Source organism: Myxine glutinosa, chromosome 4 (genome assembly GCF_964187855.1).
Source record: "Myxine glutinosa chromosome 4, kmMyxGlut1.1, whole genome shotgun sequence".
NCBI lineage: Eukaryota > Metazoa > Chordata > Myxini > Myxiniformes > Myxinidae > Myxine > Myxine glutinosa.
The window spans coordinates 161,344,794-161,357,980 of NC_136264.1; the positions used below are offsets into that span (position 1 = coordinate 161,344,794).

The 13,187-nt window shown below is 43.9% G+C and overlaps 1 protein-coding gene across 1 annotated transcript in view; it reads left to right on the forward strand.

Annotated features, from left to right (window-relative positions):
* Nucleotides 1-13,187, forward strand: part of LOC137425455 (dnaJ homolog subfamily B member 12) — an 80,193-nt gene that overhangs the window by 44,449 nt on the left and 22,557 nt on the right. Inside the window, 1 exon segment of the mRNA XM_078776661.1 lies at nucleotides 9,479-9,561. Coding sequence (XP_078632787.1) covers nucleotides 9,479-9,561 — 83 coding nt within the window.

Consider the following 13,187-nt stretch of genomic DNA (forward strand, 5'->3'; position numbering starts at 1 on the left):
GGGAGTTTATGGCACTGTTGCCAACCTCCCTGGACGTGGCTGCAAGAGAAGACTTGATCGAAGATTGCAGCAAAGGATTGTTCAAATGGTGGAGAAAGCACCTCGATCAACTGCCAAACAGATTCAACTGACCTTCAGACACAAGGTACGATAGTTTCAACTTGCACCATCCGTCGCCAACTCAATGAAAGGGGGTTCTGTGGTCGGAGACCCAGGAGTACCCCACTACTAAGAAATTCCGATTGGTGTTTGCCAAAACGCACCTGAACAAGCCAAAATCCTTCTGGCAGAATGTCCTGTGGACAGGTGAGACCAAATTAGAGCTTTTTGGTAAAGCACATCATCTATGTTTCCAGAAAACAAAATGAAGCCTTCAAAGAAAAGAACACCTTCCTGACAGTCAAACATGAAGGAAGTTCAGTGATGTTTTCGGGTTGCTGTGCTGCCTCTGGCACTGAGTGCCTTGAATGTGTGCATGGCATCATTTAATCAGGAGATTACCAACGCATTTTGGAGCGCAATGTTCAACCCAGTGTCGGAAAGTTGGGTCTCCGCCGAAGGTCATGGGCCTTGCAGCAGGACAATGACCCCAAACACACTTCAAAAAGCACCCAGGAATGGTTCGAGACAAAACGCTGGACTGTTCTGAATTGGCCAGCAATGAGTCAAGATGTAAATCCCATTGAACGCATGTGGGGAGATCTGAAAACAGCAGTTGGAAGAAGACACCAACCAGCAGTTGGGAAGGCATTTCTTGAGCATCATCTCAGGATAAATCTGTGGAGAAAAAAAAATGACGACGTCATTGGTCACATGGTTCGGCCGCCATATTTGTTTTAACACAAAAGCCACTGAAAACTAAAAACTGGTGAGAAACTTAAAAACTTAAAACTTAAAAACTTAAACAACTTAAAAAACACTGAAAACACGTCCTGGTGAGGGTCTGCAATCTCTGATTGCTCTTTCTAGTTGTTTTTTTGTTTTTGTTCCCTCTATATGGGCTGAATGGCCTCTGCCTGCATCTAATTTCCTTGTGTGTATATAACATAGTTATATGGGGTTCAAGATTGACCTGGACTCTTTACAAAAGGTGGAGTTATTTAAACTACCAGAGTACCAACCCTACGGGCGACCTTGTTCGATGAATGCAACACATTATTCTGACACATACCTTTATTTGGGCGGTTTATAGGCAAATGACAGCTCACGAAAATGAATATAAAAATAGCCCGAGTTATGTGCTTGAAGCAAAACCATGCCTACTGCTTATAATTCCAAACACATCACTTCACTGGAAAACGTTGGGACAGGAAAACTGGACTGTAAAGTGTCGGGACTTGTAATATCCTCTCTCCCACCTGGAGGCGGTGCTGCACGATACACATTTACATAGATAATTTGAAACACCCCTACCTCCCCTTTCCCCTCCCCCAAGACCACCAGCAAAGATGAAAACACACCTATACATTAAATTGGGTCATGCTGATCCTATGTAGCAAGTCTGGATGTAATCGGACCAGAACTGTAGGAGGAGTAGCACAACAAACACACAAACAAGAAAGACGTCGTACAATATTTGCAAAATCCATCCTCAAACATCCGCCCTTCCCCCAACTAAAAAGTTGCCATGGAGACGTCAAATTGTCCATTTCATTAAGATTAGAAATAACGATTTTAATCAGCACTTAAGTCATTCAGATGAAAAATGACAATTTTAGAAATTTGGCCTCAAGATGACCTTTGACCTCAAGGTCTTCTCAGTTGTAACTACCTCTACAACTTTGTAAAATTTAATGGCAATCGGTTTAGAATTGTGACCTGTAGGCAATTGACAGACAAGCAGATAAACGGACAGGTAAAAACATAACCTCCATCCACCTTCGGTGGCGGAGGTAATAATTCAAGATTGTGACAACTGAGATGACAGAGGATATAAGCAACAAACTAAGTACGAAGTTTCTGGTCATTGGGAATGCCAAGCCTCATGATTTTCAGTTGGATGTCTCCGTATTTGACCAACACAAATCATTTAAAGATTGATGTGAAAGTCACTTGGTTTAAGATCCGACCACCCCGACCAACAACAAGCATCCAGTGAGCTTAGGATGTCATTTTTACACCCAAATAGTTTGTGTTTATAATTGTAGTTCAGAAGTGTAGTTTTGTGGTGGTAGTGTTGCCTCTCATTCATGACTTTATTTTATATTTTATATCAATTTAAAAACAGAAATATAAGTTCATGGAAAACCTAAGTGACAGTAGTAGGTACAGACTCACTGAGGCTCAATGGGGGACAGGAAGACGAGTATGGTGGCCATGAATACAGGGTGTTTCAAAACAAGTGGACTATTTGAACGTTTTATTGTAGAAACATTACAAGAGGTAGCACGTTCAGTGATGCATTGATATAAAGCATACACCATGCCATTTTAAAATCGCTCATTATACTGATTGTAATTGACATTTTCAATGTGTGCTCCGCCTCTGTTCAAACAGGCTTTGATCCTGACTCCGAAATTCTCCACAACTCGTCTGCAAGTGGCTGGAACGGTAGCCTGATGGTAGTCCTCCACCTCCTGCTTCAGGACAGCCAGAGTTCGAGGTTTGCTGGTGTAAACTTGACCTTTGGCAGCCTCCCTCCAAAATAAAAATTCCAATGGATTCAAATCTGGGCTGTGGGACACCCACTCATGCGCAGTGCCTAGGCTGAAGACACGGTTTCCAAACAGCTGGTGGAGCAAGTCTATGGTTTCACATGCAGTTTTTGGTGGGGCACCGACCGTCCTGCATGAACAATGCAAATCTGAGTTGGTTTGGAGACAGTAGTCGAGCAAGATCAGCGTGGAATCGGAGTAAGACTTTGCGGTACCGCTCGTCGTTGACTGTCACCATCTTACCTTTGGTGTCCTCGAAACAATATGGTCCCAGCATACCCCATCTGGCATTCAATGCACAGAAGCAAGTGGACTTGGGTCCGTTGAGAGACATCTCAGAGCCTAGCACCCCAGAAGATGTTGTGATTGTTGATAGTCCCATTCAAATGGAAGTGTGCTTCATCATTGAACCAAAAGGAGTTGATCCAATTTGGATACCTTTCCATTCAGCCACTGAACCAATCACACATTGTTACTCATCTTGCCATGTCAGTTAGAGTTAGTTTATGCCTAACAGTTATGATGTAGGGGTAGAGCTTGAGTTCAGAAGTGAGAATGTGCCACACGGATGAAGCTGAGATCGCCAGTTCTCAGGAATGCCGATGGTGGGATTTGTTAGGACTTTCAGAAGCAGAATCTCTCACAAGATCAATGTTCCCTTGGTCCTTGGTAACACTTGGTGGGTGGCCAAAGTTGCCTTTATTATGATTTTTTTCATGCTGCCATGTGCTTGAAAGTGCTCCACAAACTGCTGAATGCTTCCATTGGAAGGTCCATTATGGGTGTGAACATTGTAATACTGACCATATCGTTGGTGCACCTGCACGTAGGATTTTGTCTCGAACCACAAAGTCACGATTTTCACTTTTTCTTCCACTGTGAACACCATAGTTGACGTAGGGTCCTCTTGACTACTTGTTAGAAATGTCATACCCCCACCACCATAACCTGCAAGAGGAGGGTACAGCATTATAAATGACATAATATCAGGCTGCTCAAATAGTCCACTTTTTTTGAAACACCCTGTAGATGGTTGGCAGAGAGGGAATGGATGGGTGAGGGAAGGGGAAGACTCTAGAGTATAACCCCATGCCACTTGTTTTTAGTTTCTTTGCAATCGATTTTGCGATCTATTGATTTGGTAATTTAACGATGTAGTCTGGCATTTTACATTCTTGTTGGTTATGAAAATCTTCAAGAATAAAAGGTGTGCCTTTTAAAGGCTTATGATTTCGGTCTACAGTAGCTTTTCAGCACATCATTTTGTACACATTTGATGGGGTGGCCATTTTTTTCCCCCATCGCATCCCTACATATGGAGTACTGCCGTACTCCATGATATTGGAACCCACGTTTGTTTATCCACCATATGGACAAGGCAAGCGTGCACATAACGATTACTTGGCATCAATAAGACCCAAACATCCCACTCAAAATTTTCAGGGTTAAGTTAACTTAGTATCAACCAACTTTCAGAATGCTAATTGGCATATCTGAAATGTAGTAACAAAAATGTAAAAAGAAACAAAGGAGAGAAAAAAACCCAGTGAAAGTAATCAAATAACTTAGAGTGAACTTTGTGCTTATGAATGGATCAAGTACTTGCAAGGAGGACATTATTCAGCGGATGTTAAATCCATCTAGGCACAGCCAAGCGAGCCTTACAGAAAACTTTCTGCAAGAATCTCTTCTCCATACTTTGATGTGTGGCACATGTTTTGAAAAAGGTTGACAGAGAGTACTTGCTGCGCTCGACAACCTTACCTTATCTGTCCTTGCATCCCAAGTCTGTTTGCCTCCTCCATTAGTTTCTCCAAGCTTCAATACGCATGCTCGAACAAAGCATTGGGCAATGCAAAGCTTCACTGCGGTATATATATTACACCAGATCCGAGAATAAAATCTGTATTAGAAAACAGCTTTGGCAAGATTATTGGAATATAGCTTATTTGTCACAAAATACAGACTTGGCATTTAATATGGAATATATTTTTTTTCTTGACTTGGGTTTACTTTCTGAACTCAGTATATCAATCTGGTGAGTTTCTTTTACCCTTCGGTGATGTCTTTGTTGAAAGAACCATGTCACTGATTGTCTTTCGCAGCAAGAAGTCAATAACAGGATTATATCACAGGTGGCGTGACAAAATGTAAGGACAGGTACATTTGACGATTGGCTTCACAATCGGGTATACAAGGGTTGTTGCGTTCTGTATTAGTGGAAAACAACTGCTGCACGTCTACAAAAGTTATTGCCGCTTCCTCTGGAGATGGTCCGTCAACTTGACAATGCTGTTTGTCATGGAGTGGTGGCTTTACGAAATTCTGGCATGAAACAGCGTGCTATTGCTCGGCAGTATGGCATCACTCAAGGTCAGGTTTCAAAGATCCTGAAACGAAATGCTCAGAGGGGTGTCCCTACTCCAATACCGAGGCCAGGACGTCCACGCAGAACCACAAGGAGAGATGATCGCCAGCTGCACCGGTTAGTCTGCAATGGCCGTACCAAATCAGCTAATCGCCTTAGGGCTGAGTGGCAGCTACTGACAAATGTGCCTGTATCCAGAAGGCTAGTCAACCAACGACTGGTTCAAGCAGGCTAGCGTGGCAGGCGTCCCCTGAGAAAGCCACGCCTGACCAGACAACACAGCCAGCGCCGATTGCAGTGGGCCAGAGAGAACCGTCAATGGCAGCCAGGACACTGGAATCACGTGACCTTCAGTGACGAGTCTAGATTTCTGGTCTATCGTCAAGATGGTGTCCGTCCGAGTGCGCAGACAAGTGCATGAAGCCCACAACGAAGATTGTATAGTGCCAAGAGTCCACGCTGGAGGTGGTCGGGTGACCGTTTGGGCTGCTTTTCATGCAGGGGGCAAAACTGACCTGGTTGTTCTGAATGGAAACCTGAACCAGTTCAAGTACAGGGTCATTCTGGAAGAAACATTGCTTCCATTTGCTCGTGCAGCCTTTCGAGGAAACTTTGTCTTCCAAGATGACAATGCACGGCCTCATCGTGCTCGCATGATCCAACACTTTCTTGCTGACCGTGGTGTAGAGCATATGGAGTGGCCTGCCATGTCCCCGGATATGAATCCGATAGAAAACTTGTGGGCAGAATTAACGCGTCAAATCGACAACTTGGACCAGCAGCCCACCACTGTGCGTGAATTGCAGCAGACTATTGTCACTGCATGGCAAGCGATTCCTGTCCAAACCTTGGCAAATCTCGTGAACAGCATGCCTCGATGTGTACGTGCTCTCCTGAATGCTCGGGGGGGGGGGTTACACGAAATACTGAACTTGTAATTTTACTGTCCGTAATCCCAGTCATAATTTAGCTTTTGTTTTTGTTGAAATTTATTTTGGCTAATGTGCAAAATAAAGAGATACTTCTGGAAAACGTACAGACGTTTAACACAGTACTGTCCGTGAATTGAGTTCGATATCAGTTTACATCACTTTCAAGGATCAATTTATTTGCTTCGAAATGTCAAATGTGGTTTTTGTTTCTTTTAAAGGTCACATGAACAAAATCTAGAATAATTTCAACATAATTCCAATGAACTTTTGGTTCTAAGTCATCTTGAAAAGTAAGTTCACCCCCACAAAAAAAATATTCCATATTAAATGCCAAGTCTGTAGTAAATATTGATTAACCGAGATCTGTGAAATAACATGAATTGAAGATACTAGGGCATGCCCGTACTATATATATATCTAAAATTATATCCCCCCCCCTCTATTTACATGAAATGGTTTGGTCCAAAGCGAACGGCTTGCGAGTACGGTGACAATCCCCCCCCCTCTATTTACATGAAATGGTTTGGTCCATTCGCAAAGCCAAAGTGAACGGCAGTTACGAATCGCAGTTACGATGAATCGCAAAGTAGTTTTAATTAGTTTTGAAACATAGTTTAACGCCAACATAGTTTGCCAACGTGAAATAAATGAATACGCTCTCAAATGTGCCGTCCGAGGCAGAGTGTGTTCGCCACGTTCGGCACACGCGATAGCTCGCTGCTCTCTGATTGGTTGAATCGTTTTTTGGACATAGCTCGGTAAGTAATTGTCCGATTAATATGAAACCTTGAAAAGGCACATCCTCGGGTCCCCAGCAATATACCTGGCAAGTTTAAAGTATATCGGACCGGTAGTTGTCGAGAAACAGCGGTCGCATACACACACACACAGAGATTACTGGAATTATAGATAGATTATCAAACCCTATGCGCACAATAGATCGTTTTGTGTGACGAGGAAGGTATTGTATTATGAATATTGGCTGTGCATGTCGGAGGTGACCTTAAACACGAGTAAGTGAGCAATTTTGTTTATGTCAATATTAATATTCATTAACCACCAAAATGAGTTCCACCTTCTTGTGGGTTCAGTCGCAGAAAGTTTTTGGCCTAAGTGTTTTACGAACCAACTGGCTTGACATGACTGTCGGCTAAGCAGGAATTTGGAATTTGTTCATGGTGCCAGTGATAGCTCAGCTGATATTTGTGAAAAAAAACAAAAAAAACCACCTTTCGAGGCCATTTTTCCCCGCAAGCGGGGGTTGGCCTTTTTCGGGGACCATGGTTGTTGTTGTTTTTTGGTCCCCTTTTTGAAGCAATGTTTTACGGCCGGATGCCCTTCCTGCCGCCAACCCTTTTTGTCGCCTTTTTACGACACACAGGGAATTACCAGTGAACTGGTACTCAATTAGCTGACCTCGGAAGGATGACGGGCTGAGTCAACCCCCCTGGTGTTAATTCAGCGATGACCGGGATTCGAACCCAGGATCCTAGGATCCTAAGCTGGCACCCTAGCCGCTAGCCCAACACCAGGGTTGTGAAATACACTATGGAATCTTTAACATCCGCTGAATAATGTCCTCCTTGCAAGTACTTGTTCCATTCATAAGCACCAAGTTCACTCTAAGTAATTTGATTACTTTTTCTGGGTTTTTTCTCTCCTTTTTCTTTTTACATTTTTGTTCTATGTTTCAGATATGCCAATTAGCATTCTGAAAGTTGGTTGATACTAAGTTAACTTATCCTTGAAACATTTGAGTGGGGTGTTTGGGTCATATTGATGCCAAGTAATTGATGTGTGCTAAGTACACTACATGACCAAAGGTATGCGGACACCCGAACATTGAACATCTCATTCCAAAATCATGGGCATTAATATGGAGTTGGTCCCCTCTCTTCCCCCCCCCTCCCCCCCCTCCCCCCCCCCCTTTTGCTACTATAACAGCCTCCACTCTTCTGGGAAGGCTTTCCACTCGATGTTTGACCATTGCTGCGGGGATTTGCTTCCATTCAGCCACAAGAGCATTAGTGAGGTCAGGCACTGATGTTGGGCAATGAGGCTTGGCTCGCAGTTGGCATTCCAATTCATCCCAAAGGTGTTCATTGGGGTTGAGGTCAGGGCTCAGTGCAGGCCAGTCAAGTTCTTCCACACCGATCTTGACAAACCATTTCTGTATGGACCTCTCTTTGTTACAAATGGGGCATTGTCATGCTGAAACAGGAAAGGGCCTTCCCCAAACTGTTGCCACAAAGTTGGAAGCACACAATCGTCTGGAATGTTATTGTATGCTGTAGCGTTAAGATTTCCTTTCACTGGACGATCGACGATCTTTTTCGCTACGTGCTTCAGCACTCAGCAGTCCCGTTCTGTGAGCTTGTGTGGCCTACCACTTTGCGGCTGAGCTGTTGTTGCTCCTAGACATTTCCACTTCACAATAACAGCATTTACAGTTGACCCGTGCAGTTCTAGCAGGGCAGAAATTTGATGAACTGACTTGTTGGAAAGGTGGCATCCTATAACGGTGCCACGTTGAAAGTCACTGAGCTCTTCAGTACGGCCCATTCTACTGCCAATGTTTGTCTATGGAGATTGCATGGCTGTGTGCTTGATTAATATATACCTGTCAGCAATGAGTGTGGCTGACACAGCCGAATCCACTAATTAGAAGGGGTGTCCGCATACTTTTGGTGATGTAGTGTAATTCTTATTGATGCCAAGTAATTGGGCCCTTGATTACATGATGGTAGTGGAGTAGTGCCTGAAAACCCGAATCCTCTCCAAGTTCCTTCTGATGACTCCATTGCAGTATTTGGACTTCCATTTGATCTGGTTACATGTTGTACATTTTTCTGGTTCAAGGGGAATAGGTAGAGAGAGACAATCTTTTTGCATAATCAATGTGATTATTGTTGAAAATCATTCTCGAGTATGTCGCTGGGAAACTGTTGGTGAAAACCCAGCGAGTCCATACTTGATGGTTGTTTTTTGTCTTTCGGGAAAATTAGGATGGGCACAAAAATGCTTCCTATCAAATGCAATGCTCTGAAATCCTCTGAAATGTATATTTTGAATCATATTTATAATATCAGGTTTGAACTTGGGATCCCAGCACCACATGGGAACATTAAACAGGTCAACCAGTTTGTGTTGCCAATGATGACATAAAGTCCAAAAACCTTCCGAAGAGGAGTGTCGATGCAAATATTTGCAAACCCATTTGAATGGTATTGGAGTGGGTGGTGGGGCTCATGATGCTGCCTTGTGAAGAACTTTTCCGTTGTGATTCATTTAAAATGTAGTCTATACTTTTACGAGTCTGAAAGCCATCTTTGTCCCCTCCCCCAAAACCCTCTCCCCTCCCCCCTCCATATTTGATGGGTGGTCATGCAATGTGTGAGAATGGACTTTAAATTTGTAGTGATGGATACCTTTAAGAAAATGATTTGATACAACAATTTTTTCGATTTATTTACATATGCGTAGATGCATATATATTTATATACTGTATATTTAATGTATTGCAGGTAATGTTCATGTGTACAGTAATGGACGCTCGCGGTTTGCCTACCACCAGCGCCCAGACCGAGCTGAGCACCACCAAGGAGATGTAAGCGTCACTTGTTCTTTTGGTGTGTTTTCTGACAAATGGAATATTTTTGAGACCTGCTCTGCATTCACGCGTTCTTGTGGGGTTGGCCGAGGGAAGTGTTTGGCCCAAGTCTTTTACGAATTGGCCTGCCAGGCTTGGCGTTCGACGAAGTAAAGGCAGGAATTTTGGAATTTGGGCATGGTGCTGGCAATAGTTTGCCTACCTACTCTTCACGAACGGGCCGCCCAGTTTAACGCCAATCCGAGGGACGGCACACACATTGATGAACCCCCTACGAGAAGCGTCAATATACAAAAAAAAACTCACCTAACCCCCAAAACATTGATACAAAAGGTTTTTCAATGGATTCTGGTACCATTGGGCATGCTAAATAACATACTAAAAATCTAGTAACATCTGACTTCCGGAAAGGGGTCATTTTCAAGATGGCGTCCAAGATGGCCGCCGGGAGCTTAAAATGGCCATATCTCAATTATAATTCAACCTAGAAAGGTGGTTTTGGTGTCTAACCCTAGGTTTTATGGCCCAAGGAATCCAATTGAATCAATAAAATTACCATCAATTAATTATTTATTGACAAGTCCAAGATGGCATCCCAAGGTGACATCCTGATCCACTAAAATGGCTCTGTCGAATAGTAGTCAACCTAGAGAGATTTTTTCAGTGTGTATACCTAGGTTTAAGGCACCCAGGAAATCATCAAAATTACTTAAATAAGCACAAAGTAATCAGGTAATCCAGTAAGCCAGGTTTACCAGCCCATTAGGCATTTGTTGTCTTATACAGTTAGTCGCTATTCATCGTCATCCTCCGACTCCTCTGGAAGAAACTTGTTATGTGGATTGTCACATTCTTCAAGTTTGCACGGTCCACAGGCAGTAGTACATGGTAGTCCATATCGTCTACAAGAGCAGCGGAGTGTCTTGCAGGCAGTGGAGCAGTTACAATGAATGACCTTCAAGAGACTGTCTGGAGCAGCGTTCATTCTTGACATAAGTGGGACAAACTGATTATCCTGCAGGCTCCACCCCCATTTCATGGCATCCATACCCTCTTCTTTTCCCATCCACACCATGATCTGGTAGTACGCTCTACGACAGTGAAGTTTGGTAGCCGATTCAGTTGGGGGCAGACGTTCGGGTGTTACAAAAGACGAAGCAGAGACAACCTTCTTGCTGAAGGTGTTATATCGCATTGTTGCAAGGGAATCTTTGCACTTGCCACCAAAGAGGATAGCCATTACTCGGCATCCAAGGTCATCGATCACCTCTGTGGTCTGGTTTGGGATGGTGAATGTGTTGGCACAAGACCGAAGGACAGGGTCTCCTTTTACAAGCTTCTGGAAAGCAGTCTTTTTGTCAACACCAAAAATCCGAGAAGTCGTGTCATGGCATGGATGAATATCAACTGAGAACACATGTCATGTCCGAGGATTTCTTTTAGACGGTTGATGTCATACACTTTAAAACTGCCATCAGCTTTGGACTTGTCTGATCTGAAATAAAGGCTCTTACTGTCTCCCTGCACATAGTAAAGGAGTAAGACAAGGAGATCAGTATCTTCTCCAATCAGTGTCGTGGTGTGTAGAAGAGATGCCTCCACTGCAGCCTTTACTATATCTACGTCAGCATCTCCAGGTGCATTGACCACAGTGCAATACCTTTCTCTCAGTTCATCACTTATCATCCCGATCAGTCTCTTTTTATTGATATCTCTTGACAGGACCTCCTCCTTCTTGCCTGAGAACTTTGTCTCAGCAGTGAAGCTGACAATGGGATGAATATTGTGTCCTCTTCTCTGATGCGTGTTGTCTTTAATGGACGGCCCTTCCTCATAGCCATCAAAGACAATGGTCGTAGCTGAACCATAATGCTGGATGGTAATTTTCATTGATTCAATTGGATTCCTTGGGCCATAAAACCTAGGGTTAGACACCAAAACCACCTTTCTAGGTTGAATAATAATTGAGATATGGCCATTTTAAGCTCCCGGTGGCCATCTTGGACGCCATCTTGAAAATGACCCCTTTCCGTAAGTCAGATGTTACTAGATTTTTAGTATGTTATTTAGCATGCCCAATGGTACCAGAATCCATTGAAAAACCTTTTGTATCAATTTTTTTCGGGTTCAAAAATATATATTGACCCCTCTATACCTGTGAAACTTTGAAAACCAAACCGGATTGTTTTTCATGGTTTTCATGGTTCTGTTTGGATATTGTTGGAATATGTTTAAACCGCAGCCGTGATGCTGATGCCCCCCCCCAGAATTTCCATGTTTTGTTTTAAACGTTTCCCAGTGTGTACCCTGGTCAGAATAGGTACACCGTATCCCTGCGTGTCGTAAGAGACGACTAAGAGGGTTGGCGTCAGGAAGGGCATCCGGCCATAAAAAACATTGCCTCAAAAAAGAGAACCATGACAATTACAACTACATATGGGCAGGGTGCAGCCCGAAGTGGAGATCGGTTTCTGAGGTTTGGGACATGGAATGTAGGGACAATGACAGGGAGATCAGGAGAAGTGGTGGAAGTATTGGTCAGAAGAAGAGTGGACATATGTTGTGTGCAAGAGACGAGATGGAAGGGAAGTGGTGTGAGAATGGTGAAGGGTAGGCAGGGACAGAAATACAAGTTTGTGTGGCAAGGGTGCCCGGAGGGCGTGAATGGTGTTGGTGTCCTGTTTTCTGAGGAGTTTGTAGACAGTGTGGTGAGTGTGACTAGAGTGAGTGATAGGTTGATGATGGTGAAAATGATGATTGGAAAGCTCTTGGTGAACGTCATCTCAGGATATGCTCCGCAGGTTGGTCGAAGCGATGAAGAGAAGGATAAGTTCTGGTGTGCGATAGAGAAGCTGATGGAAAACGTGAAAGATGAGGAAGTTGTTGTGGTGGGAGGAGACCTGAATGGACATGTGGGAAGGAGTATGGATGGTTTTGAGGGAGTTCATGGGGGTTACGGATATGGTGTGAGAAATGGAGAAGGTGAAAGGATTTTGGAGTTTGCTGATGGAGCTGATTTGTTGATTTGTAATACTCAGTTCCAGAAAGAGGACAATAAGCTTGTTACATACACGTCAGGTGGGTCGACGACAACCGTTGACTACCTGATGGTGCGTAGGCGAGATAGGGGGCACCTCCGGGACACAAAGGTGATGCCGGGGGAGGAGGCTGTTTCACAGCACCACTTGGTTGTCTGCGACATAAGGGTGAAAGGTGCGAGGAGAGCTCGGCGGTTGAAGTACCAACCGAGAATGAAGGTGTGGAGGTTGAAAGAGGTGACAGTAAGGGAGGCATTAAAAGAGAGGCTGAGTAGGGTAGAGGATGATGTGGTTGAGCTTGAAAGTGGTTGGATGTCAATGAAAGCTAGTCTGTTGGGAGCCGTTGGTGAGGTATGTGGATGGACAAAAGGACCACCGAGGCACTCGGAAATATGGTGGTGGGATGTTGAAGTTGGAAAGAGGATTGACGAGAAGAGGAAGAAGTTCAAAGAGTGGCAGAAGGCGAAGGGTACGGGAGCAGAAACAGCAGAGCATGAAAGTTATAAGGCAGCCAGGAAGGCTGCAAAGAAAGAGGTAGCAAAGGCGCAGGAGGCATGTAGGAAAATGTTCGGAGAACGCTTGGAT